The sequence below is a fragment of the Pleurodeles waltl genome, chromosome 5, assembly GCF_031143425.1.
Source record: "Pleurodeles waltl isolate 20211129_DDA chromosome 5, aPleWal1.hap1.20221129, whole genome shotgun sequence".
Taxonomy (NCBI): Eukaryota; Metazoa; Chordata; class Amphibia; order Caudata; family Salamandridae; genus Pleurodeles; species Pleurodeles waltl.
The window spans coordinates 110610941-110638609 of record NC_090444.1 but is presented as its reverse complement, the minus strand read 5'-3'; the positions used below and the strand labels follow the sequence as shown (position 1 = coordinate 110638609).

At 48.6% G+C, this 27669-nt stretch overlaps 1 protein-coding gene across 1 annotated transcript in view; it reads left to right on the top strand.

Moving 5' to 3' along the window:
* EPHX2 (epoxide hydrolase 2) overlaps positions 1-27669 on the top strand; it is a 634386-nt gene that overhangs the window by 126747 nt on the left and 479970 nt on the right. Inside the window, exon 6 of the mRNA XM_069233731.1 lies at positions 12469-12543. Within this exon, the coding sequence (XP_069089832.1) occupies positions 12469-12543 (75 nt within the window). The remainder of the gene's footprint in view (positions 1-12468; positions 12544-27669) is intronic.

Here is a 27669-nt window from a genome sequence, read left to right as displayed (position 1 = left end):
GAAAACACGCAGAAGTGACATAACATGTTTGCACAGAAAAATACTTTAACTTGGCGGTGAAGCTAAGCTGAACACAAAATGGAGTCCAGGCTGAATACAAAATGGAGTCTATAACCAGTGACCACTAAAGTGACAATAGGCAGTTAAGCCAGGTGCAAAGTGGTGTGACACGACATCGGTGGTCAACACGCAAATAACACTACACTTGCATAAGCAGTCTCTTTTATGTTACATGGCACGCTGGGAGTCTAGGCTGCCACCGGACCTTGTTTATTGTTGTATTTTGCTAGCTGTCCAGCAGGGAGAGAGTCCGGTTGCCTTGTGGGCAACTGGGCATGTGGCAACCTTGCTACCCTACTGCAAGGCCATGTCCTCCTTGGAATTCAAGGGGGCAAGACAGCTGGACAGGAATTAATGATGTCTGCTAGTATAGACACCCCTGAACCTATAACTAAGAATAGGATGCCACCGAATTAGGTCCTGTATCGCATGCGGATATCTCATGCGGGATCCTTTTCTCTTGACAGCTTACATTTGCTTTGAGCAAGGTGAAAATATCATCAGATCGGCATGCAGTATTACCGGAGTGCGACATGCACCGGTGCGCCATACCCGATTAATCTGTGTGCAGAATCTCCAGGCCTCCTAGAATATGCCTTTCTGGGGATAACACTCTGGGCCTTTATTGGAGAATGCTAGTACAAATTATTAAAGCATCAGGAAGCAATTTATTGAAGACTACTATCTGAATGAAATAGTACATAAATGTGTACATGTTTTGCTTATTTTATGGAGGATTTACAGCACTTTTGTGTTTTTATGTTTTACTAATGACTTATGCACAATTTAATAATACTTGTATTATCGACCTTGGACGGTTGAACAACTGGGTGAGCCCTCTCAGGTTCTGAACTCATGACGTGCAAATCACACCAAGCAGCAAAAAATAATTACGTTTACGAGCCATCATGGCGGATCAGAAGCCACTAAGCCAGAGTGCACCAGCTCTGCCTGGTTGCGGTCCAGCCTGTGAGGTTGTTTTCAAAGTAAAGCTGCATGCTTTACTCAGACCGCCCTTCCTTGCCCCAGACCGCTCAGAGGATGAAGTAGGGGTTTACTGTAAATCAGTGGTTCCCAACCTGTGGTCCAGGGACCCCTGTGGGTCTGTGAAGCCTTCTCAGGGGGTCCGCGAAAGCCTAGAAAATTAAAAAATATTAACAAATATTGACAAATTAGGTCCGCAGCTTCCAGTAATGATTCAGACGGGGGTCCCTGGATTCCCATGATGATTCATTGGGGTCCCTGGGTTCCATTAATGTTAAAGTGGGGGTCCGCAGAAATCAAAAGCTTGGGAACCACTGCTGTAAACTATGTGACAGCTGGTTTAATGCCTGCCAGATAGTTCATCACCTGACTCACGCTGAGGCCTCACAGTAAAAGCTGCGAGGACAATCCTAGCATCAGATCTGCAATGGACTTCATAAAAACCAAAATGAAAAAAAATGTACACAATTTCACTTCTTGGTAAACAGGCACAGCGTTTACGGCTGTCACTGCTGACACTTTTCTTAATATCAAGTTAATAACAGACAATGGGCGAGGAAGCGTTCTTTCGGCAATCAAAATGTCGTAAAGAAGGCAGGCACACAAGCCGCAGCAGGCGTGGACAATATGTCACTCACTAATCAAGTCAAACGAATTTTAAAAGGCAAGCCCACGAACCAACCAAACTGATCGATGTGGTTACAAGTCCTTAGAGTGATAACAACAGGGACAGAGAGCTTTGCACACTCAACCCTAAAAAGGAGGGTCTAACAGGCATGACTGACCACTAGCAAGGAAGGATTTTTAAATGACACTGAAACGAGCAAATGAAATGGCTTTAAGCCCACTGAAGATGTATACTAAAGTATACTTGAGGTTGTACACTTACGCTCGACCTAAAAGTGGACAGTCCCAGTGGTGGAAGTGGGCTGCACATCTACTATAAGTGGACAGCGCCAGTGTTGGAAGTGGGCAGTGACTTTGATGAAAAGTTTGGACACCTGCACTTATTTTCTTACTAGCTGTGCTTAAAATGGAAACATAGAGGAACAGGTACCCTATACCAGATTACCTACTTGCTCCTGAGAAGTGCCGGTACTCTCCCTCTCAAAGTAAAGAAGTGCAGGTACTCAGTACCTGACAGTACCGGCCCATTCAAAGCACTGCCTACTAGTCAAGCTCTGTGGTGTGGATTCTGCACGCGAGGCCTCTGCAATCCAAGACCTCTTCACCAGAAGGACACCCTGTGTTGTCACGTGCGCTTTATGTTGTGGATATTTTGAAGAGCTGCTTTTTGACATAAATGGTACCACCTTTGCTAATCGACCAATAGGATGACAGTAATGGTTCTCTTACATAGGACTTCAGTTGCTAGGAGTCTGCGGCGCAGCACGTTGTTGCAGAGAAGTATCTGTGGCCTGGAGATGAGCAGCTCTTCGCCCTTTAAAAGATGGCTCCCCCAGGGGATCTAGTGAAGATGAGGAGATCACAGCCTGCAGCAAAGTGCCCCTCACGGCACCAGAGTCACCTGCGGTTTCTCTGATTACCGCGGAAGTCAGCGATACGGAGAATCAATACACCATCTTGTTTTTTCTTCACTGATTTCCCAGCTGGGAGATGGCTGCCCGTAGTAAAGAGCACCGAGAGTGGTGGCTCCCAGGGGCACGCAGAGGGCTTGCTATTGACAGGTTACACGCTGCTAGTCAATGAGCAGGGGATGTCTTGTCGCACGTGCCGAGCCAGCAAACCGCAGTGACAAGGAGTACACTCATTCCTTAGCAGTCCCTCTCAGCACGCGGCAGCAGTCACGCATCCCTACTGTCCTGTTACCTGACAGCTGCGTTATCGCTACACAGATAAGGGGAGGAGATGCAGACTTTGGAACTGGGGAACCAGGCTCGAGTCCCGGCGTTAGCTCAACATCGTGTGATCCTCGGCAAATGTCCCTGAAAAGAATCTGACCACGTACGATGCAATCTGGTGCTTATGCAAAGTGCTCCAATGACCTTGGGTCGAGTTCACGCTATGAAAAACGGCAAAATAAATCAGTCCATTAGGCTTATTAAAACACTATAGTTCCTAAAAATGTGTTTTTAAAATCATTGTTATTCTAATCTATCACAGTTTCAATGTTATGGCACATATGTGTAAGTGTTAAAGAGTGTAGTGATCTTAAAATACTTGATGGACAGCAATCGACCTTTGGAACATTATCTGAGAATTAATATACAATCTGTGGATTGTCTACAGTTACAGAGCACTGCCAAAGAACTTCTTCCTGGCGTGACCTTCAAATATATTTAAGTCTTTCACAAATTCCGAGCACAAAATCTTTCATGAGACAAACTTCAGCTCCGAACTGGGGGTCTGGGCCACTTAAAGGGCAGGTCTGCACGAGCCGCACTCGTCCATACGGAGCGGGGCTTCCTGACTGACGCGGAGGCTGCATGGTAACTTCATTTCACACTGCTTTGCATCAGGGTTTGTTGGAGTGTGCACAGTTTACAGCTGTGGTTTGATCGAGGGGATCTGATGTGACTGCGCGTTTCTGGACCCTGTGTTTACTGAAGGAGATTTATTTTAATGCAATAATCTACTCATAATATACTCAAATCGAAGGATTAAACCAATGACAAGAGGACTTCAGACAGAACCCCCTTCAGAGGACCACGGGTGTGCAGGGGCTACTGGGCTCAGCTGTGGTGTCTGCAGCCTTTTACTCCTGATGCTCCATGGCTCGAGCTATCATGGACCCTGAGCAACTAGGCCAGGTACCCCTTCTGCACTGGACACTCAGTGTTAGCTATGGCTGATCAGTCAAAGGCATCCTCAGAGAAGAGAAGAGGGGAGGGATTTTAGATGAAGGGAAGTGGACATGAATTATAACTCAAAGTTGCACCCAGTTTAAGCAATAAATCAATGTCCATTTCAATGCTTACGTTTATAAGAAAAATAAGTATTTTATTTCTAACTCTACTCATGAAAAAACACACTCCCCTTGAGGTTGGGGCTCCAGTAGTTGGCAGGCAGATCCCTGTCCCACCCTCTACCTTGTAACGTGTTCGTGGTTATTCCTCATTCACTGGTGGCTGCATCCAGGGAATGTGTACTAGTAGGCTATAATGAACGGTCCCCTCAACTGTAATTCTTAGTCAAAAGTATTTATGGTGCAGCATCTCTCTTAACAGCAAGTTTACCAGGGCCCTTCAGGCCAAGTTCCGATCTTACTCCAGCGGTATGGAAGTGTTCAGCGGTACAGTGAGTGCCCTCTCCGTGGGCACTCCTGAGTCCAGATCCTGCTTGACAAAGAGGGGACGCAAGCAATTCAAGCAGCAGCACCCAGCAGGAGCAGGCGCTCTCTGATGAGCAGCACTGCTGGCTCATTCTTAGCAGTCGGAGCTGCTGCTGTTAGGCCATCACTTGGTAGGTCACTCTTCCCCTAACAGGGACTGAGGGATACTTTAGCGCCCGACTAGAGTTCTGGTGGGGGCACAACATCTTCGACGGCATCCCATGATCCTCGGGGAAGCAGACACTGATGGTTGCTGGGCTTTAACCAGCAACCATTACAAAAAAACGCTATGGTCTGTCCCACAACCCAAACTCTTGGCCACAGTGGTGCTGGTAGCACCTCCTGATGTAAGGGGTTGCCGCGTTACTCACACTCTGGGTGAAAAATCTTCAAGTGCAATCGCTGTCACTACAGTGGCCCCTCCTGATGTGTGGGGATGCAGATCTAGGCAGACACAAGTCTCACTCTTCTGGCCCAAATACGCTAAACTGTGGTTCCCTCTGGCATGAGGGGTCAATGCGGCGGTGTGGGCCTGGCAACTCCTGCACTGCTCTCTTCAAAGGGCTGAGATCACAGCAGCCCTCTTCTGGCATGCAGAGGTCACCAATCTGTTCCTGCACACAGGCAATGACCCGATCCATGTGCAGCCATTCTCCTCGCACCTCGCTCCGTGTGTCTTCCTGGTAGGGCTCCTAACTAGACCTCACTTCCTCCAACACTTTTCTCGTCCTCACAGGGCACACTGGTCTTGGCAAGCAGATGTGCTGGTGCTCTAGGCTTCAGGGTAGGTTATCTTGTTTTTCCGTGGGTGATGTCCCTCAACCAGCAAGGAGACCAGCAGGCCTTGGACCCCAGTTCTCACAGGCAGACGTCTTGCAGAGCTTCTCCTTTTCACACAGCCCGTTTGACTGCTTGGCAGCGGACACATTTTCGGGTCGCAACCTCCCTTTCTTATAATCCCTTTCCAGACACAAAATGTGATTTAGGCTCTGAGTCTTTAAAGTTTTATATTTGGGTTTGGCTTCTTTTGAAGTGTACATTTTTCCTTTTCTTCTTTCCTCCTGAATGGATGTCTGTCACAGCCGGCAACACTCCTAAGCTGATCGACCCACAACACAATTCATGGGCGTGACCAGAGTTCACACCTGGATGTCAGCCACAGGGATCTGTGCATCAAAAGGGTAATCATGGGCTTCCAGCCCTAGTCTTTATGATACCCTTATCAGCCTCCTCTCCTTCCTGAGTTGTGTTCAGGACCCTTCTTGTGATCCATCACTGAATCAAAGAGGGTGCCTTCCTTCATTCCTCCAGTTGTGTCTTACCCTGTGCACTGGAATGCAGCAATGCTCAACTCTGCCAGGGGAGATTCCTCTCCTCCTCATGGCTTCACCAGGCAGTCCTGGCCTTCCCAAAATGGAACTCAGGTCCTCCATGTGATGTACCATTGCAAGCACATTTGCACTCACTTACAGCACACTTACTCTCCATCACTGTTACCTCCATGCAGTGTACCATTACAAGTACACATACATTCAGTCTGTGCACACTGATCAACATTGAAGCTTTTCTATATTATACCAGAGTCTTTTATTTGCAAACATACACACTGCCAGCACACGCTCACCATGATCATGCTTCACAAAACTTCACCCTTCATATACTGTACTTCATACAAGCACACATTTACCCTGCACATGCTTTAATTACGCCTGCAGTACACAGCACTACATCTCTCATGTCATGTATTCCTCAAAGATATCCATAAGCTCAGCACATGCCCTAATCTCGCATGTACCACAACGTACCTTTCCATAGCATACTGTTCTATCCCTGTACTGTACACTTCCCAGGTACACATACATCTAACGGAAAGTCACGACTCCTGCTCTCCACAGCACTCCACAGCAACTTGATGTAGGCCAAGGGTGAGTTAAGCACAAGGCAGCAGAAGTTTTAAAAAGGTGAGTGAGCCTGTAGGCCTCATTCCAGTGACAAAGGGTAAAAGGTTCTGTTCACTACCACTTATCACTACATGGCATGCTGTCACCACCAGGCTTGTGCTGCTGAACTCCTGATGAAGGTGGTAGTCTTCCACTACTATGAGGGTGGCACTTTGGGCAGCCCTCCTGGGCCAACAGGACTGCAATCCGTGAGACAGACCTATGCCTTGGAGCACACGCATGATCCTTGTTCGCCCATTAAAAAAAATCAGCATTAGCTACACAGACAACAGTAGAGTTGGGCGCTCAGGGCAGGAATACACGTCTTTGACCATGGAAGGGACTTTTTTGTCCTAGTAGTTTCAATGTTTATAATTAGCTTTGTGATTGTCCCCAATTATGTTAAATGCATTTTTTCCAATTGATCCAGAAAACACCCCCTGCAAGACATAGAAGTGAACTCAAGCTCTATACAATGCTTGGCTTTGTTCGTAAATATTTGTTTGTGTCTACAGGCCTAGTCTGGAAGTAGCCCCTCTAAATCAGGAAGACTTGACTGAAACACTAATATGATATGGAAATGTGTGAGGTAACACTTTTGAACCTTCCAGTTTGTGTCTTTGGAGCATTGGTGTCCAAAGCTGGTCCTATAGGCCTGGATCAATGTCAGATTTTCAGCATCTCTACATATCACAAATTTCCTTACAGTGAATCTAGACTAATCTCAAATACTTAGTCAGCAGTTCCCCTGAAATTTTTGCATGGATCCGACTCACCTGCTTTAAAGTTGTATTCCTTCATATTTTAGCCTTTTTGTTATATTATAAAGAACCAAAACCTGTTGCAGAAATGGTTCTGCTTCTTCAAACGTTTATTCAGATGCAATCTTTTTTTTCCCCTAAAGGTTTGCTGGCTACCATTCGTCCATTTTTCTTTCTAGTAGATTTTTTTTTTTTAGATCTCCAAATATAATCCTGTGCACAGAGGTGTACCGGGTTGAGCCACAAGAGTCTGTTCATGCCATATTTCTTTATAACAATTGATTAGCTAAACTGTTGGCATTTATTTTTACTTAAATTGCTGTCAGCACTCTCCACTTCCGCCTTCCACCTTCCCCGTAGCTTAAAGCCACCAGCATTGTCCCACAGGGCAGGATTCCTCTGAAGCCTTCCTGCAAACCTCTTTGTCTTGAGCCCTCCCATCTCCCAGGACCCACCGGACATTCCTGCCGCCAGCCTCCTGCAGCCCCTGACCACAACCCCCAGGAGTCTTTGCCACTGGGGAGGGGGCCAGCACTCTCCGCTCCCACCTCTCGCCTACCCCGTGGCTTACAGCAGCCAGCGAGGTCCCGCAGGGCGAGATGCCCGTCAGAGCCCGGAGGAAGCTGGGCTGGGCACCCCTCTTTCATCTCATCCTCAGCTACCTGTGCCTCCCTGTGCCTCCCCGGCTCCCATGTCGCTCCTGTCCCCTGCGTCGCTCCTTGCCCCGCGCCTCCCCTGCCCTTGCGCCTCTCCTGCGCCCACATTGCTCCTTGCACTGGAGTCACTGCTTGCCCCTGTGTCACTCCTTGCCCCTGTTTCCCTCCTCGCCCCTGTGTCACTTCGTGCTCCTGCCCCCTCAGATCCCCAGCCCCTGAGCCTCCCCTACACCCTGTGTCACTCCTTGCTGCTGCGTCACTCCTTGCCCCTGCATCGCTCCTTGCCCCTGAGCCTCCCCTGCCCCAGTGCCTCCCCATGTCCCTGCATCACCCCTTACGTCTGCGGCACACCGGCCCGAACTTGCCCATTGCTGCCCCTACTCTCCCCTATGACTCTCACCACACTCCGTGACCACCCAGGACCTCAATGGAGACCGCCACACCAGGCAAGAGCCACAATCAGCAAACGCATCACTGACACAGCTGCAGCTGACCCAGGGACCCACCACCAGCCTCCCTTAGTCAGCAAGGAACTCCTGGACCTGTACCCCGGACTTCAAAGCAGCTGCACCCCAGCCACCCCACTCTCCACCAAAGGACCATTCTGCTGCCAACACTGCCTTGTCTCCTGCGACACCGCCCACAAGAGGCTCCTCGCTACTCCAACCAAGAAGCCCAACACAACCACTCACCCACTACAATGCATCCTGCTCAAGGCCCGCTTCCTCTGTAAACACTCCATAGCAGTCTGGGACACTATCACCAGCCTCTCCTCGGACATTGCCTTCATCACTGAAATGTGGCTCAAACCCTCTGGAAACCCCGCTATTTCCACTGCCACCCCCAATGGCTACAAAATGATACACCGCATCCGCGACCAACAAATAAGGCAGAGGAATGGCATAATTTTCTAAGACACCATCATATGCTCCATCATTAAAGACGAACCCACGCCGCTCATGGAACACCTCAACTTCCTACTTCAACTTGACCCAAAGACCACAATAAGAGGCACCCTCATATACAGACTTCCCAGATCCCGTGCCACCTTCTGCAACAGCATCTCCAACCTCATCGCCCCCTAGCCATCGACTCCCAACATTACATCCTACTCGGCGACCTCAACCTCCACAACGGCAACCCCAGCGACACCACGGCCACCATCCTACTGGAAAGCCTCAATAATATTGGCCTCACCCAGCTGGTCACTGTACCCACTCACAACACCGGCCACACACAACACCATCTTCACCTCCAGCGACAGAATCAAGTTCAGCCACACCACCAAACTCACCTGGACCAACCACACCATTGTGCACTTCAACATCGCTGCAGCCCAGCACACCACCCTCAAGCAACAGATCTCGCCCCTCCATTCCTGGATCAAGGCCACCGAAACCCAATGGACACAGGCCTTCGCCTCCTCCCACCCAGAAGCTACTGCTGACCTCAGCCAAGCAGTTCAGAACCTCATCTCCTGGATCACCGACTGTGCCAACAGGGTGGACCCACTTAAACCAGCAAAAACCAGCACAACCTCCAAATGAGCTAGCTGGTTCACCACAGAGCTTCTAACCACGAATCGCATATGTTCCAACTCGAGAAGTGATGGCGCACCACCAAGAACCCCACCGAAAGAGCCACCTACAAAGCAGCCCTCAACACTTGCATCGACTCAGCAGCCAACCGCACCAAGGAACTCTTCAAAATAGTCAAAGATTCTTCAAACCTGACAGCCATAGAGAACACAATTCATCCCTCCCAAGAACTCCTCATGGATTTCTTCCACAACAAGATCGTCAACATCTACCACAGTCTCAAGTCCCAACCAGCTACCTCCAACCCAGGCTAACACCAGCCAGGCCATCACCGCCTGGACCCCGCTCACCACCTCGACCACCTCACCCACCATGACCTCCATTCACTCCAGTACACACACCTCACCAGCATCATCAATGCCCCCATCTCCACTGCAACCTTCCCGGACAACTGGAAACATGCCAACGTCAGACCCCTCCTGAAGAAACCCTTCCCCAGCTCCTGCAGCCTCAAAAAACACTGCATGATCTCTCTCCTCCCCTTTCCATCCAAAGTTCTGGAGAAAGCCATCAACCTCCAACTTGCCACCTTCCTAGAACAGAACCACCTTCTGGACACCTCACAGTCAGGATTCAGCGCAAACCACAGCACTGAGACTGCTCTGATCGCTACCACAGACAGCATCCAAAGACTCCTTGACCACAGAGAAACAGCTGCTCTGATCCTACTCGACCTCTTTGCAGCTTTCGACGCAGTCTCCCACAACACCCTCGTCGACAGACTCCACAACTTAGGAATACAAGAAGAAGCCCTCAAGTAGATCACCTTCTTCCTCACAGGACGCACCCTAAGCATCCACCTGCCCCCCCTTCACTTCAGCACCAAAGACATCAGCTGCGGCGTACCCCAAGGATCAACCTGCAGCCCAACACCTACCTGACCCCCTCGCAAACCTTGTCAGATCCCAACATCATCATCTTCTATGCTGATGATACGCAGCTTATGCTCTCCCTCACCAATGACCCGGCCAACACCAAAACCAACTTCTCCAACACCATGACCCCCACGTAGCCAACTGGATGAAAGACAGCCACCTTAAGCTGAACTCCTACAAATCTGAAGTACTCATCTTCGGGAGCAACACCTCTGCCTTTTGACGACAGCTGGTGGCCAACCCTACTTGAACCCAGCCCTACCCTTACAGACCACGCCCACAACCTAGGGATCATACTTGACAGTCAGCTGACCGTCATCAGGTCATCACCACCGCCTACCCCTGCTTCCACACCCTCTGCATGCTCTGCAGAATCTTCAAATGGAGCCCTACTGAAACCAGGAAGACTATCACTCAACCCCTTGTCACCAGCTGCCTCAACTATAGCAATGTCCTCTACGCCGGCATCTCCACCCAGCTACTCAGAAGACTGCAGACTGTTCGGAACGCAGCAGCCCGACTTGTCCTGGACCTCTCCAGATGCACTCACATCAGCCCTCACCTGAGGAACCTCCACTGGCTCACCATTCAGAAGAGATGCCAATTCAAGATCCTCACCCTCGCCTACAAGGCCCTCCATGACTTTGGACCCTCTTACATTAACTAATGTCTTAATTCCACCAACGCTCTGCCTCTCTCACCCTCGCACCCCCGCATACGCACAACAGCTACGCCTTCTCATACATCGCTACAAGAGCCTGGAACGACCTGGCACCCCACCTCTGGACACCCCCCTCACTGACAGAATTTGGGGGGAACCTTAAGACCTGGCTGTTCGACTAGGCCCAGCACCCAGATATCCCACAGGGTGATAGTGTGTGCTATACAAATGCATATTGATTCATTGATTGACGTGTTTGTCCTTAAAAACTGGCCTGTAGAAAGCCTTCCTGGGCTCAAAATGGACACCCATCCTCCACTGCATGGTCTCTACAATGTTAATATTTTTTTACAGAATTACTTTGAAACAGATTTGAATATTGTTTTTTTTTTTTTGCAGTGCTCAGTTTGGTAATTGTGAAATGGCTCTAAAAATATTACAGATATAAGCACATTTTTAAACCTCCAACGCCCGGCCCCACTGGCTTTGTCTTTTTTAAGCACTAAATATAGGTTTTCCAAAAAGCTTGTATATGTAAAATCAAGCTGTTCCTTGTTTACTCTTGAATTTCAAGAGTACTCCCAGCTTACTCCTAGTTTTAATTCACTAAATTAAATCTATGAGTGGGTGTCCCTGCACCCGTGGATTTATGGCCACACCTTTGTGTAAATTTCTGACTGGATGCAATTCACTATCGCTGGGCATATTGTAACACCTAGTAGTAGAAGTATATTACACCACCCTTAGCTTAAAGTGGAGGGGCTACGTACAGCTCAAAAACGTTAAAAGTATTTATAGTTATTTTCTGGCCATATTTGAGGTGTACATCGCCCACATTTTGTTCTGCATGGCATAAGGGTAGATTTCTGCCTACACAGTGCAGAACTACGAATTTAGAATAATAGGGAGATATATTACCTGAAGAAAATAAACACATCTACAAATAAATAAATAAATATGTCCCACGCTCTGACCTCTTCCCCTTGGGCTGAGAGTCATTGCTGAGCCAAATATCACTTAGAATTGATTTGTTTGTCATATTATGTGTGTATATTTGTTAACAATATACATACTTGTAATTTTTTGAATATGTGCATCTGTTTTGTGTACATCGGTTATAAGTGAGTTGTATAGATAGATGCAATGTTTAGTTGTGATTTTTTTCAAATCAAGTATATATATATATATATATATATATTTATATCTGAGTCATGTGATATATATATAGGTATATGCAAAGTAAAAAATTATATAACTAATTTAAAATTAACTTTTTTCATTTCATTCAGTACTACAAGCATATAAGTGGGTGTCTATTGAATTGTAGCTGATTTATGCTTCGTTAGTATTCACAGCTTAGACCTGTAATTCAGGAGTTCTGAAAGAGTAAATCTTTCTGAATTGGCCATTTAGGAACTTGAACCAACGCATAGGACGCTATATGCTAAAATCTCCCCTGGCACCTTCGTGAATTGTGTTTAACAGAACATGGAGTAGTACTGTTGTAGTACCACCGGTTGTACCTTTGTATACTGGCCCATGTGCCATTATTTTTAAATTGCAGCAGTAATTTGAAAAAGATTGTTTTTTGAATTATTGATAGTGGTTTTGTTGATAAAACGTGTTTTATTTCTTTTTTAGCTTATTGACATTGAAGACAATCGCCCAACTTTCTGCAATCCAGATGAATTAAGTCATGGATATATTCAAATTAAAGTGAGTTATGTTTCCCTGCTCATTGTGGTATTAACCATTGAATAATCATGTTGCTGTCTTTGTATGTCTCTTTACAGTACTTATTTTAAATTGTGGGTTAGCCCTTTTCAAGTGCAGGTTACATTCACAAGACTCGGGCTTCAGAAATTGCTTTCCTACCTGGTGATTGCTTAAAACCCTAATTTATGCAAAGCAAATGGATGCTTTTTCATATATATGTTCTCATATACAGTATCTAATAATGTTGTAAAATTATTTACAGTAAACTCATATTTCCTTCAGAACCCTGATCAATTTGAAAAGTGATATTGTATTAGTACTGAAAGGCCAACAAGGAACCTAAGGTCAGCATCACAGCACAGTTCCACGCTGTCCCCTTTAAGATTGAAATGGTTTGTGGAAAGGTCACTAAACCAACAAGACAATTCACTCTGGAATTCTCTTCCTCTGCATCTTTGCTATGAAACCATCATGAGATCCTGAAGATCCACCAAGCATTTGCTTCTGAATTGATTTTATCCCGTCTGTAGCCTCTTCCTCCACCTTTGCATCTGACCCTTTGTAGCATGCATTAGAATAAATCTGAATAATATGAATTCAATAATATGGATTTGGTAAAACACATTTTTAAACTGATTTTTGTAAAGAAAAATTATTTAATCATAACAATTAACTGTTTGGTCAACCTCTTTGATGCAATGTAATGGTCCATAATCTGCCACTCGCAGATCTTTAATTACTCCTTTATGGTGTCTTCTCGTATGTGGGCCTGAGGAAATGCATGAGCATTACTCCCATCACTGTATTCCAGGCAACCATTCATGATCACCTGGAAAGAGTTATTCATTTCATGTGAACTACATTTTCTAGTTTTTCTTTATTATGATGCAATCTTTAACTATATCATGTATCATTGCTTAACATAGTCTGAGGAGTTGAGGTTTCCTCTCTGTCTCACCTCGATCTCTCACCCATGAGTCGGATTTGTTTTTGCCAAGCGGTTCAATCAATCAATCAATCAATCAGTCAAAGCATTTGTAACGCGCACTACTCACCCGTGAGGGTCTCAAGGCGTCATATCGTCCCTGGTAGCTATTGAGTACCACTTGTTTAGATCCAGAGGTGACTAGGATTTGGAAGGCATGTTATTGTTGTCTCCTTGATTATCTATGTGACATTTGATCACTCTGTTTTAATGGATCAACTGAAGCAGAGGCAGGAACCATGGGCAAAGCCAAAGACTGGGTCAGTCCCTTTCTGCCAGGAATTATCAGTTAATCTACTTCTGTCCAAACTGATCTAATCTGCTATTGGCTGCATCAGTGATCTGCCTTCTCTCTACCGTCATTTGACGGCTACATACATGGGTAAGTCTGATACTAGGGAAATGCAAGCTGGATTTCCAGATGTATGGAAATTATATTTATCAAGTGGTACACATAGAAAGGCTGTTGGATGACTTCATAGTAGAGCTACAAACAGGCATTCATCACAGCATGATGTTATAACCTAATAGAGTGCATCTTTGGCCTTTCTGTGTCAAGCAAAGAAAGACTTCTCAAAAAGATTATGAACAGTGTAATGCAGGTCACATGCTTTGAGGCTAATTATGTTTGATAGTAGTGCTGAGGTTCTAAATGTTTTTTTTCCTTTATTCAGTATTTGCATACTTTTGATCTAATCTGTTAATTGATATGAGATTTTGAGTTCCTCACAGCAGGCACATCAAACAGTATTTATTAATAATACACATGGTAAGTGTATAGAAATTTTGACGATTTAGGGCCTCATTACAAGGCTGGCGGGCCGACCATAGGCCCGCCAGCCTTGTGATAAGAAGAACGCCGCGGTCCCAGAGATCTTCCCACTGGGCCTATTAGAACTTTCCCACTGGGCTGACCGGCGGGAACCAAAGTTCCTGCAGGTCAGCCCAGTGGGAAAGGTGAGGCAGCATTGTTCCCGGCTCATAAATGATCCGGTGGCAATACTGCCGCACGAGGGTGCACCTTGAAATGCCCACTGTCTGCATTTCGAGGGTGCTGGGCAGGGGGACCCCTAAATTGCCCATGGCACGGGCAGTGCAGGGGCTCCCAAATGGATCCCTGTACTTGTTCTCTGCCAGCCTTTTCATGGCAGTCAGACCACCATGAAAAGGCTGGCTTAGAACAAGGTTGTATTCAGCAGGGTGGCACTAAGTTCAGTGCCGCCTTGGCTGATTACAACCAAGACGGCCGTCCCCCGTTGGGTTTTTGGATCCTGGCAAAGACCGTGGTTGGTTGGCAGTTCTACCCGCAACCTTGTAATGTGACGGTTGGACCGCCACAGCTGTGGCACTCCGACTGCCACCACAAGGCTAGCGGTCATAGGAACGCCAGCCTTGTAATCGGGCCCTTACTCTTGAAGGAAGCCAGTAAGGAGGAATCAGTTCCATCCTTTTACAGATGTATTAATCTGTTTTCAGTAGTACAACAAGCCCTCCACTCAACCTCTTGACATGTACAGCAGGTTTTATTCACCCTTCCATCCCTCTAAGATAAGTGACAGTAGCAGAAAAGTAACAGTGAGTTGGTTATATTGCCACCAATTATTTTTAGTTATGAAAGATTTAACATCTTCCAAAATGCAATCAATACTGATTCAGTACAAGTATAATTAAAATACAGTTGTATCAAGTCCTTCCTATTCAGATTCAAGAAAGCAAATAAAAATCAATACGGCTGACTTATGTATGGCACAGCTGGAGGTCACAAAGAATATATTAGGTATGGGAGGAGAAAGGGAGAATACACCTTCAGAAATGGGATGAAAGAGAAGCAGAATAAAAAAATACCTGAAACTGACAACATCAAGACATTCAGGGCCTGATTCTAACTTCGGCGGGCGGCAGAGGCCGCCCGCCGAAGTTCCCCCACCAAAATACCGCTCCGCGGTCTAAAGACCGCTGAGGGTATTTTGGGATTTGCCCTGGGCTGGCGGGCGGCCGCCAAAAGGCCGCCCGCCAGCCCAGGGCAAATCAACCTTCCCACGAGGACGCCGGCTCAGAATTGAGCCGGCGTAGTGGGAAGGTGCGACGGGTGCAGTGGCACCCGTCGCGTATTTCAGTGTCTGCATAGCAGACACTGAAATACTTTGTGGGGCCCTCTTACGGGGGCCCCTGCAGTGCCCATGCCATGGGCATGGGCACTGCAGGGGGCCCCGCGGCACCCCCGCGCTCCGCAGCCATGGAGGATTCTGTAGGGCAGCGGAAAACCGGCGGGAGACCGCCAGTTTTCCTTGTCTGACCGCGGCCGAACCGCCGTGGTCAGAATGCCCTGCGGGGCACCGCCGGTCTGTCGGCGGTGCTCCCGCCGACCCTGGTCAGAATGACCCCCTCAGTCAAGCCACTGCTCGAGCATCAAGGGTAGTTAGTAAAAATAGGGCAGTCCTTGTGACAAGGATTGTCTTATGTCAGTAGATCAGGAACCGGAAACCATTGCAAGCTCACTGATTTGAAAGGCCCTCTGTTTCAGTTTTAGACTCTCCGGTGGGTTCAGTGAAATCAAACACTGAAGGCGCACTCTTGAAGAAAGGAGTGGGCTAGAATGCTTACTTACATGTAACACTTGAATTGCACATAATATATATAGGTGGTCATTCTAACCCTGGCGGTAAAAACCGCCAGGGCGAATGACCGCGGTAGCACCGCCAACAGGCTGGCGGTGCACCGCTGGGCATTCTGACCGCGGCGGTTCAGCCGCGGCCAGAAACGGAAAGTCGGCGGTGTACTGCCGACTTTCCGCTGCCCTTGAGAATCCTCCTGGGGATTCTGACACCCCCTACCGCCATCCTGTTCCTGGTGGGTCTCCCGCCAGGAACAGGATGGCGGTAGGGGGGCCGCTGGGGGCCCCTGCAGTGCCCATGCGAATGGCATGGGCACTGCAGGGGCCCCCGTAAGAGGGCCCCACCTTGTATTTCAGTGTCTGCTTTGCAGACACTGAAATACGCGACAGGTGCCACTGCACCCGTCGCACCTTCCCACTCCGCCGGCTCAATCCTGAGCCGGCGTCCTTGTGGGAAGGCTGTTTCCCACTGGGCTGGCGGGCGGCCTTTTGGCGGTCGCCCGCCAGCCCAGTGGGAAACCCAGAATGACCGCCGCGGTCTTTCGACCGCGGTACGGTCTTCTGGCGGTTCCCGCTTGGCCGGTGGCTCCCGCCGCCCGCCAACATCAGAATCACCCCCATAATGCCCAAGTACTTTGATAAAATGTAAGACTTTAATTCATAATGAAAGGTTCAATTATCCAGTAAAAATGTCCTGTTTAGCCTCACAGCATGTTTTGTTCAGCACATGTAATGAGAACAGTATGGTTCTCAAGTGCTCAAGGGAACTGTGTACTCATTAACAATAGATGTGGGTGCGCGTCTGCTTCTCCTGGGGTCATGGGGACCCGAACACCTAGGCCCTCATTACGAGATTGGCGTTTTTTAGGCCGGACCGCAGTGCGAAAACCCGCTACCAGACCGCCAGTGGTGGCGGTACAGTGACTGCCGCATTACGAGCCACAAAGCGAAAACCGCCGTAAAACAGCCCGAAATTCAACACCGCCGGCCGAACAAGGGCGTGAGAGAGGCGGTCCTACCAGTAACACCGCCACAACTCCACCTGCCATATTACGATGCACTTTTGTGCACAGCAGTGAACCCTTGGCCGCCGTGTACCTGACCATCGCCGCTGGCTACGATCGTTGCTGCAATGGAGGACTGGGGACCATGACGATCGTAGCCGGCGGTGATGGTCAGGTACGCGGCGGCCATCACCGTCGACATCTCCCCCTTCCCAGACGACCCCCTCTACGTTGGCTGCAGTGTGGCCCAGTCAGATAGGTGGGTCGACTGTAATGGGGGGAGTGCCTGCTGTGCATGTGTGTGAGGTGTTCGTGTGTGTGTGCGTGCATGAGAATGTGTGTACTGAGGTGTGGAGTGTGTGTAGGGGCAACAGGAATGTTTATTCCTGTTGCTGGGTGCGTTACGGCCGGGGTTTTCATGTGGGGGCGACCGCTGTGAAAACCCTGGCAGTAAGCACCTTGGTAATACGGCCGGTAGTATGGGGCATGCTGTCGGCCCGGAGGGTCCGCACTGGTGGGCCTGGTGGCGCTGTGGCTGTATGCCATCGGCCACACCGCTGTGCTCCTAATACGGAGGTCTGCACCACCGGGCCTGTGGCAGTGAGACCGCCACCTCCAATGCGGCGGCGTGGTCATAATGAAGGTCCTAGTGTCAGAATCATTGTCTTAAACATTCTCTGGGAAGACATGTTGAGAGTGTGGCTGCCGAGCAGTGTCCTGGATATTTCCACGCGATTGTGGTCACATTTGTCAACAGAGGGCGTACACGTCAGAAACATTTGCCAAAAAATATCTGCTTCAGTGTATCAGCCTCGAGAGCAGTGCAGCAGGTATGCACAGCACAATCCAGTATCAAAGGGAGAAAGAGCACTAAGAGCAAGAAACACAACATAGGGCCTGATTCTAACTTCGGCGGGCGGCGGAGGCCGCCCGCCGAAGTTCCCCCACCAAAATACCGCTCCGCGGTCTAAAGACCGCTGAGGGTATTTTGGGATTTGCCCTGGGCTGGCGGGCGGCCGCCAAAAGGCCGCCCGCCAGCCCAGGGCAAATCAACCTTCCCACGAGGACGCCGGCTCAGAATTGAGCCGGCGTAGTGGGAAGGTGCGACGGGTGCAGTGGCACCCGTCGCGTATTTCAGTGTCTGCATAGCAGACACTGAAATACTTTGTGGGGCCCTCTTACGGGGCCCCTGCAGTGCCCATGCCATGGGCATGGGCACTGCAGGGCCCCCAGGGGCCCCGCGGCACCCCCTACCGCCATCCTGTTCCTGGCGGGAGACCCGCCAGGAACAGGATGGCGGTAGGGGGTGTCTGAATCCCCATGGCTGCGGAGCGCGCTCCGCAGCCATGGAGGATTTGGAAGGGCAGCGGAAAACCGGCGGGAGACCGCCGGTTTTCCTTGTCTGACCGTGGCCGAACCGCCGCGGTCAGAATGCCCTGCGGGGCACCGCCGGTCTGTCGGCGGTGCTCCCGCCGACCCTGGCCCCGGCGTTACTCTGGAGATATTCTGAGCTCTTCTCTTTCTTTTCTAGTGGCTGTCACAAAAGATTATCACTTCTCTGTCACTTTACAAATGAGAGTGAGAGCTCAGCTTTCAGCACCTTCATTCTTTTAGTTGGCCTGGGCAATAGCACAAGACTTTTGGAAGTATCCACGCTACATCAACTGGCCTTTGCTGGTTTTTGAGATGATAAAACAGGTTATCCATATACTGGGGTGTCTACCTTCTTCTCTCCTTCAGTTCAGAACAATGCATACCTTTTCCTCAGTCTTTCAAGTTTGATTATGGCAGGGTGCAAGACGTGCTGTTCTCTACACTGATCTCTATTTTTGTTGTTATGCAATGTGTGTGAAGCTTGCAAAGAGTGTGCATGATGTTGAATACGGAGCTGTGGCAGGAATGAGGCAGCAGTTAGGAACTATTCCTGAGTGAGATGATGGTGGTATTGTAAAGAGGCCCTGAGATAAGGATGGTCTAACTTGGAGTCACCCACACTCAAACCCACTGACAAGTGGCAGCAGCGCTAACTCTTGGGCAGGAGGAGCCTGGTGAGGAGTTGGGCAGAGTACCTCTCCTGGACATTTACAAGAAGTTACTGTAGTGTATTTTTGAGTGATGGAAAGAAGTATACTGGACAACTGACATAGGGAAAGGGAGCAAAAGTGGTCTGCTGGGAGGAAAGAACTGACTTAGAGAACTGAGATGGTAAATATTTGGACCTTCTCTGGTCTGCTGTGTTTTGGTGAGGATAGCAGTGTTTGGAATGACTCATTTGCTGTCTGCCACGAAGGACAAGCCCTTTTTTTGTGGAGAAATCTGAGCATTCAGGGTCTGCCCACTGGGCCTCCTGTTAGCGTGATGTGTGTGAGTGTGTGTGTGGGTGTGTGTGTGAGAGATCTACCTTGTGGGCTAGTGTGAAGAGCAGTTACACTCTTCACAAGTCTAGTCAGTTTCTTTAGAACGGTTACATGGGAAGTTTGTGGTTATCAAAAAGCATGACTTGCAGCAGCAAAATATGGCTCATGTAGGATGGTACTGAGCTGGAGGGTTAGCTGATGCACTTTGTAAGGGGCATATCAGATCATGGTTGTCAGTGCACTTGCCATCATTCAAAAAGGAGATGTGCTGACAACCTCACCTTTGCTTTGGAATAGAGGCACAGTCTGCTGTGTTTGTGGAATTGCTGTTGGCAAGGTATGTAGAGCCTACCTTAGTTTTAGAATCTGCACTGAGCTTCTAGATCGTCATTGGGAAAAAGTGGTGTTGGAGAGGAAACGTCAAGCTCACACATGTTTCCAAGGATCCTGGACAGTACAGAAGGACTGTGAAACGGGAATGTTTTGTGTGTTAGAGACAGTGAGGGTGGACTATGCTCCAGGGCATGAGACTGAAAAGGATTGTGAGTAGCTCTTGCTCTGTGGTACTTGTTATGTGATGCAGATTTGTAGAGCACACTATTACCTGGGAGGGTGTCCTGGCATTGAGCAGGTGTGAGTCTAGCCACACCTAGGGCCTAGTGGAACTACTTAAAAAGCCAGGTCCTAAGCTTCTTAAGGAATTCAAGAAGTGGGGAGGAGGATCTTATGTACAGCTGCAGGTCATTCCACGCTTTAGGAGCGATGTAAAAGACGGCTCGTCTGCCGGATTTTATTTTCGGTATGCTTGGGATTTGCGGAGGTAGGAGTCTGAATGAGCTGCTGTGCCTGGAAGGTTTTTGAAAGCGGATATGATTGTTGAGGAATGCTCAGCCAGTGTTAGTAGTGCCTTGAAAGTGTGGGTGAGGAGTTTGAATTGTGCTCGTTTGTGATTGGGGAGCCAGTAGAGCTCCTTCAGGTGTAATGTGATATGAGTGCAGCGTGGGAGTTTGAGAGTGATTCTTGCCACTGAGTTCTGAATGCTCTACAGCCTTCTGGTGCATGATGATTTTTCGGGTGCTCATTGGGAGCTATTTGAAAATCTGCCTCAGCATCTTCAGGGTATGGAAGCATGAGGTGGTGATTGCATTCGCTTGGGCAGTCATGTTGAGTTTGAGGTTGATGATTGAGAGGTTCTTGGCGTGGGTGGTGGGGGTGTATGTTGGTCACAGCTCTCTTGGCGGAGTTCCACAGTGATGGGAGGAAGTTTTTCAAATATTTGCCTGTTAATTTTCTTGAAAACTGTTACAGAAGAGGAAAAACACTGTGTCAAAAAGAACCGACTTTCTTGTTGAGTTAAAGTTATATTCTTTCTATATTGAGTACATTTTCTTGCATTTTGCAATGTTGTTGGAACATTACTTAGATGGCTGCAAATGGATGGTCAGAGTCTTATATTTCGATTGTGCAGTTTCGCATAGTTCTAGTTTTGCCGCATTTGCCATATAATCCATCATCTGCTGCATAATCCACAGATTTTAACAAAAAAAACGATTCTAGCTCAAACGGTTCAAACGTTACTAAAATGGCAGTGACACGTGTTGCAGCGAAGTCGAAGGCCCCTTGCAAAGCTTGATGGGTCAGCTTTCTGTTGCTTCTTGCTATATTTGTGTGTTAAACTGGTACTGAGTGGTTTCCAGTGCCCAGACAGTGTTAACAAGTGTAAAAATGACAATCTAATGAAGTATTACAATCATAATATGTGCCACATTATGCCACATAATTTGTGTTTTCTTGCCACATTATCTACTCAACCCTACCACATAATTTGGTTTTTCTCTGACGCATAATTCCAGTGGCCCTGCTTATACTTATTGGGGAATTGTCAGTTTGCATGTTTCACAATTTTGTGGCAGCATGGAGAAGTAAGGCGAGTACCCTCCTGCAGGTTATGGCGTGTGCATGATTTAGGCTGATGTTTTTGATTCCTGAAATTGAAGGGAAATTCAGTGTTTGATGAAGCATGTGTTGTTGTGGTTGGGTAGGTTAAAAGTACATACCTGTAAGTTGAATTGGACGTGTGTTGTTAAATGATTGCATCATAAAATCAAAGTGTGAGTCTGGTTGGTTGATTAGTAAAGTTGATGAGTGAGGTTGTGGAATTGCAAACAGATGTGCTTTACTAGTGTGCAAAGGTGGAGCAGGTGTTTATCTGTCCTGGTGTATGATCTTGTGTTACCAGTGTGGACAAGTGGACAAATTGAGCACCTGGTGTTTGGCGCTGTGTGTAGATTCAGGTTCTTTTTTCATCTGGCATTTGGTCATGTTGGTTTGGCCAGCTAGTGTGACTGGGTGTTGGGCTTGGTGGAGCGCAGGCTGCATTTTTGTGTGTCAAGAGTGTGTCCAAGTATGATGCCCATGTCCCTATGTGTTGCTGCTTGTGAAAGATATGGAGGACAGTACAGTTTATCCTATTCCTCAATAAGTGCTGCCTCTGTTTGCTGTATGTCCACTGTGTAAGGAAAGGGGGTGGTGATGTGATGTTGCTGTGGTGCTTGGGCTGAGCTTGCATGCTGTAGAATGTTGAATGTGTAGCTGTGATCATGTGATGATGCACGTAATGTTGGGCTGTGTGTGCTGGGTGAAGCCCAATTAAACATAGCTGGGGGGATGAAGGGATCCTAACAGGCGCTGTGAGGCTGTGGCTGCAGCTGAAATGCCTAACCTATAATGAAGAACATACCTCCTACTTGAGTGGCTCCAGACTCATCTGTTAAGACCCTTGTAGGAAAGTACCATCTTGCCTGGCATGTTACCCCCATATTTCACTGTATATATGTTGTTTTAGTTGTATGTGTCACTGGGACCCTGCCAGCCAGGGCCCCAGTGCTCATAAGTGTGCCCTGTATGTGTTACCTGTGTTATGACTAACTGTCTCACTGAGGCTCTGCTAACCAGAACCTCAGTGGTTATGCTCTCTCATTTCTTTCCAAATTGTCACTAACAGGCTAGTGACCAATTTCACCAATTTACATTGGCATACTGGAACACCCTTATAATTCCCTAGTATATGGTACTGAGGTACCCAGGGTATTGGGGTTCCAGGAGATCCCTATGGGCTGCAGCATTTCTTTTGCCACCCATAGGGAGCTCTGGCAATTCTTACACAGGCCTGCCACTGCAGCCTGAGTGAAATAACGTCCACTTTATTTCACAGCCATTTACCACTGCACTTAAGTAACTTCTAAGTCACCTATATGTCTAACCTTTACCTGGTAAAGGTTGGGTGCTAAGTTACTTAGGCGGTGATTCTAACCGTGGCGGACGGCGGTCGCCGCCCGCCATGCGGTTACCGCCAAATGACCGCACCGCGGTCACAAGACCGCGGCGGCCATTCTGGCTTTCCCGCTGTGCTGGCGGGCGACCGCCAAAAGGCCGCCCGCCAGCACAGCGGGAAAGACCCAGCAACGATGAAGCCGGCTCCGAAAGGAGCCAGCGGAGTTGCTGGAGTGCGACGGGTGCAGTAGCACCCGTCGCGAATTTCAGTGTCTGCAAGGCAGACACTGAAATTCTTTTTGGGGCCCTCTTACGGGGGCCCCTGCAGTGCCCATGCCATTGGCAGGAGACCCGCCAGGAACAGGATGGCGGTAGGGGGTGTCAGAATCCCCATGGCGGCGGAGCGCGCTCCGCCGCCATGGAGGATTCTCAAGGGCAGCGGAAAGTCGGCGGTACACCGCCGACTTTCCGTTTCTGGCCGCGGCTGAACCGCCGCGGTCAGAATGCCCAGCGGTGCACCGCCAGCCTGTTGGCGGTGTTACCGCGGTCATTCGCCCTGGCGGTTTTTACCGCCAGGGTTAGAATGACCCCCTTAGTGTGTGGGCACCCTGGCACTAGCCAAGGTGCCCCCACATTGTTCAGGGCAAATTCCCCGGACTTTGTGAGTGCGGGGACACCATTACACGCGTGCACTATACATATGTCACGACATATGTATAGCGTCACAATGGTAACTCCGAACATGGCCATGTAACATGTCTAAGATCATGGAATTGTCACCCCAATGCCATTCTGGCATTGGGGAGACAATTCCATGATCCCCCGAGTCTCTAGCACAGACCCGGGTACTGCCAAACTACCTTTCCCGGGGTTTCACTGCAGCTGCTGCTGCTGCCAACCCCTCAGACAGGTTTCTGCCCTCCTGGGGTCCAGCCAGGCTTGCCCCAGGAAGGCAGAACAAAGGACTTCCTCAGAGAGAGGGTGTTACACCCTCTCCCTTTGGAATAAGGTGTCAGGGCTGGGGAGGAGTAGCCTCCCCCAGCCTCTGGAAATGCTTTGATGGGCACAGATGGTGCCCATCTCTGCATAAGCCAGTCTACACCGGTTCAGTGATCCCCCAGCCCTGCTCTGGCACGAAACTGGACAAAGGAAAGGGGAGTGACCACTCCCCTGACCTGCACCTCCCCTGGGAGGTGCCCAGAGCTCCTCCAGTGTGCTCCAGACCTCTGCCATCTTGGAAACAGAGGTGCTGCTGGCACACTGGACTGCTCTGAGTAGCCAGGGCCAGCAGGTGACGTCAGAGACTCCTTCTGATAGGCTCTTACCTCTGTTGCTAGCCTATCCTCCTTCCTAAGTAGCCAAACCTCCTTTTCTGGCTATTTAGGGTCTCTGCTTTGGGGAATTCTTTAGATAACGAATGCAAGAGCTCATCAGAGTTCCTCTGCATCTCTCTCTTCACCTTCTGCCAAGGAATCGACCGCTGACTGCTCTGGACGCCTGCAAAACCGCAACAAAGTAGCAAAGACGACTACTGCAACCTTGTATCGCTGATCCTGCGGCCTTCTCGACTGTTTTCCTGGTGGTGCATGCTGTGGGGGTAGTCTGCCTCCTCTCTGCACTAGAAGCTCTGAAGAAATCTCCCGTGGGTCGACGGAATCTTCCCTCTGCAACCGCAGGCACCAAAAGACTGCATCACCGGTCCTCTGGGTCCCCTCTCAGCACGACGAGCGTGGTCCCTGGAACTCAGCAACTCTGTCCAAGTGACTCCCACAGTCCAGTGACTCTTCAGTCCAAGTTTGGTGGAGGTAAGTCCTTGCCTCCCCACGCTAGACTGCATTGCTGGGTACCGCGTGATTTGCAGCTGCTCCGGCTCCTGTGCATTCTTCCAGGATTTCCTTTGTGCACAGCCAAGCCTGGGTCCCCGACACTCTAACCTGCAGTGCACGACCTCCTGAGTTGTCCTTCCTTTGTGACTTCGGGTGAGCTCCGGGTTCACTCTTCTTCGTAGTGCCTGTTCCGGCACTTCTGCGGGTGCTGCCTGCTTCTGAGTGGGCTCCTTGTCTTGCTGGGCGCCCCCTCTGTCTCCTCACGCAATTGGCGACATCCTGGTCCCTCCTGGGCCACAGCAGAATCCAAAAACCCTAACCGCGACCCTTGCAGCTAGAAAGGCTTGTTTGCGGTCTTTCTGCACGGAAACACCTCTGCAAGCTTCTTCACGACGTGGGACATCCATCCTCCAAAGGAGAAGTTCCTAGTCCTCTTCGTTCTTGCAGAATCCACAGCTTCTACCATCCGGTGGCAGCTTCTTTGCACCCTCAGCTGGCATTTCTTGGGCATCTGCCCACTCACGACTTGAGTGTGACTCTTGGACTTGGTCCCCTTGTTCCACAGGTACTCTCGTCTGGAAATCCATCGTTGTTGCATTGCTGGTGTTGGTCTTCCTTGCAGAATTCCCCTATCACGACTTCTGTGCTCTCTGGGGAACTTAGGTGCACTTTGCACCCACTTTTCAGGGTCTTGGGGTGGGCTATTTTTCTAACCCTCACTGTTTTCTTACAGTCCCAGCGACCCTCTACAAGGTCACATAGGTTTGGGGTCCATACGTTATTCGCATTCTACTTTTGGAGTATATGGTTTGTGTTGCCCCTATACCTATGTGCTCTCATTGCAATCTATTGTGACTGTACATTGCTTGCATTGCTTTCTATTGCTATTACTGCATAATTTTGGTATTGTGTACATATATCTTGTGTATATTTGCTATCCTCATACTGAGGGTACTCACTGAGATACTTTTGGCATATTGTCATAAAAATAAAGTACCTTTATTTTTAGTATATCTGTATTGTGTTTTCTTATGATATTGTGCATATGACACCAGTGGTATAGTAGGAGCTTCACACGTCTCCTAGTTCAGCCTAAGCTGCTCTGCTAAGCTACCTTTTCTATCAGCCTAAGCTGCTAGACACCTCTTCTACACTAATAAGTGATAACTGGACCTGGTGCAGAGTGTAAGTACCCCTTGGTACCACTAAAAATGAGGCCAGCCTCCTACAACCCTGCCCTCCAACCACCACAATTTTCCTGGCTCAGAGGAAAAACGAATGTTTTAATTCAGTGCTGGGTAGGGGGACCCAAACAATCACAAAGCTGTAGAGTTTTGGGATGGATGAAGGTGGGAGCATTGTGCTCAAGCTTAGTTTGATCTTTTGATAACGACCATCCCGAGTTCCGAGTTGTGGTCCAATGGTGCTAGAAGGCATTGGAACAATCCGTTGCTTGTTGCTTGGCTTCAGTCTGCTTCTTGAAGACCCGACAACAGATGCTGTAGATTGCTTCATTTTCTGTGTTCAGGTTTTAGCAGCGGTCATACCCTTCTCCCAGTCTAAGGTAATCCTTCCTTCCAGACATCAGGGTGGCCTTCAAGGACTAGTCTGGGCTTTTAGGTGAGCACAACCATCCTTTCTTGTTCCATTCAGATTTAGCTCAACAAGACATACCTGTTCCTGACTGTAATAACAATTGCAGGAAAGGGGAATGGAGTGCAGGAGGCCTGTAGAGAGCATTTTTGGTTTTTGTGCTGCCACCCATCTTCTTGGTGCTGCATGTTTGCCTAGGTGCTTCAACCCCTACTATACATGGCAGTCAGAAATCTGTGGAAGTGGGGTTCCAGTAATGGACTGCAATGTTTTACCATGGAGGAGCTTACCCATCTTCTGATGCAGGAAAAAAGGTTTGTAGCTCACAGTTTTCAGTAATCTGAGTCAAGCACACCACTGGTGAACAATTCATAAAACTAATGCACAGAAAATGTCAGGTACCCTGAATGTGAGCTTCTTGAGTTGTAAACATACAAGTTATATAGTGCCAGGGACATTAAAACTTTCTCTGTTTTCTAACAAAATTAATTTGAACCTATCCACTAGTGTCCTCCATCTTTTTTATTGATGACTTGGTAGACAGATGTTGCCACATGTAGTTTGCATCAGAGTGCCAAGAAGTAGTGCAGCTAGGTTAGGACGTTCAAGAAATGAAGTGCGGAAAAAGTGTGATCATTCGAAGAACAGAGAAAGGTCCCCTGCATGGCTTGGAAGAGCATCCACCCATGAATCAAGTTCATTACAGCAAGCTGTGAATTTTTGACCCTGCCATAGTCGCACCGGAATCCAGTTTGCATTTGATCCAACCAATTTGTACTTAAGATGGTTGGTAGGAGAGAGTCCAAACAGCAGGTGTGAATTGCAGGACTCCTTCAGGACATTCCTGTAATTCTTTTTAGTGAGTCAGACTTTTGGTATGCAGAAGAGGAGACAGCGAGGGAGTTTCCCTCCGCTCTTTCCAGTCCCATTGTTTACTGGAAGGGCTACCCCCTCCTGTCAACATAGTTAAGTGAGCCAGCTTCCTTCACTGTTGCTGTGGGTCTGTCCTCTAGAAAGCTCCAAACTTCATGACACCTTCCTGCTAGCACCGTGTAACAAAGACATTGACTGAACCAGTCTGAATGTAATAAATAAAGGGGGCAGAACTGCCCAGAACCAGTATCAGGGTTGACTGTTGGCATACCCAACTACGGTTTTTAACTTTAGTGTAAAGATGGGGTAGAAACTTCTGAGTGAGGTGCCAACATATCTTTATTGGAAACCATGATCTCCCGACCAGTGGCAACAAGAAACTCTCTGTGCTCAAGGGTTGGGGCATTAACTGCCAACTCACCTTGCCAGGCTCAGGAACAGAAACCTGGGATCTTATAAAAGGATTGTCAAGATACACTGACTGGATCCTGCCTCAAGGGAGAGAGCGGACCAGCTGCTGAGAAGGTGCGTTGCGGTGCCCACAAGGGAGACCATGCACAGAAGGAGAGGAGCCACAAAGGCGCTGAAGTGGTATCAGCAA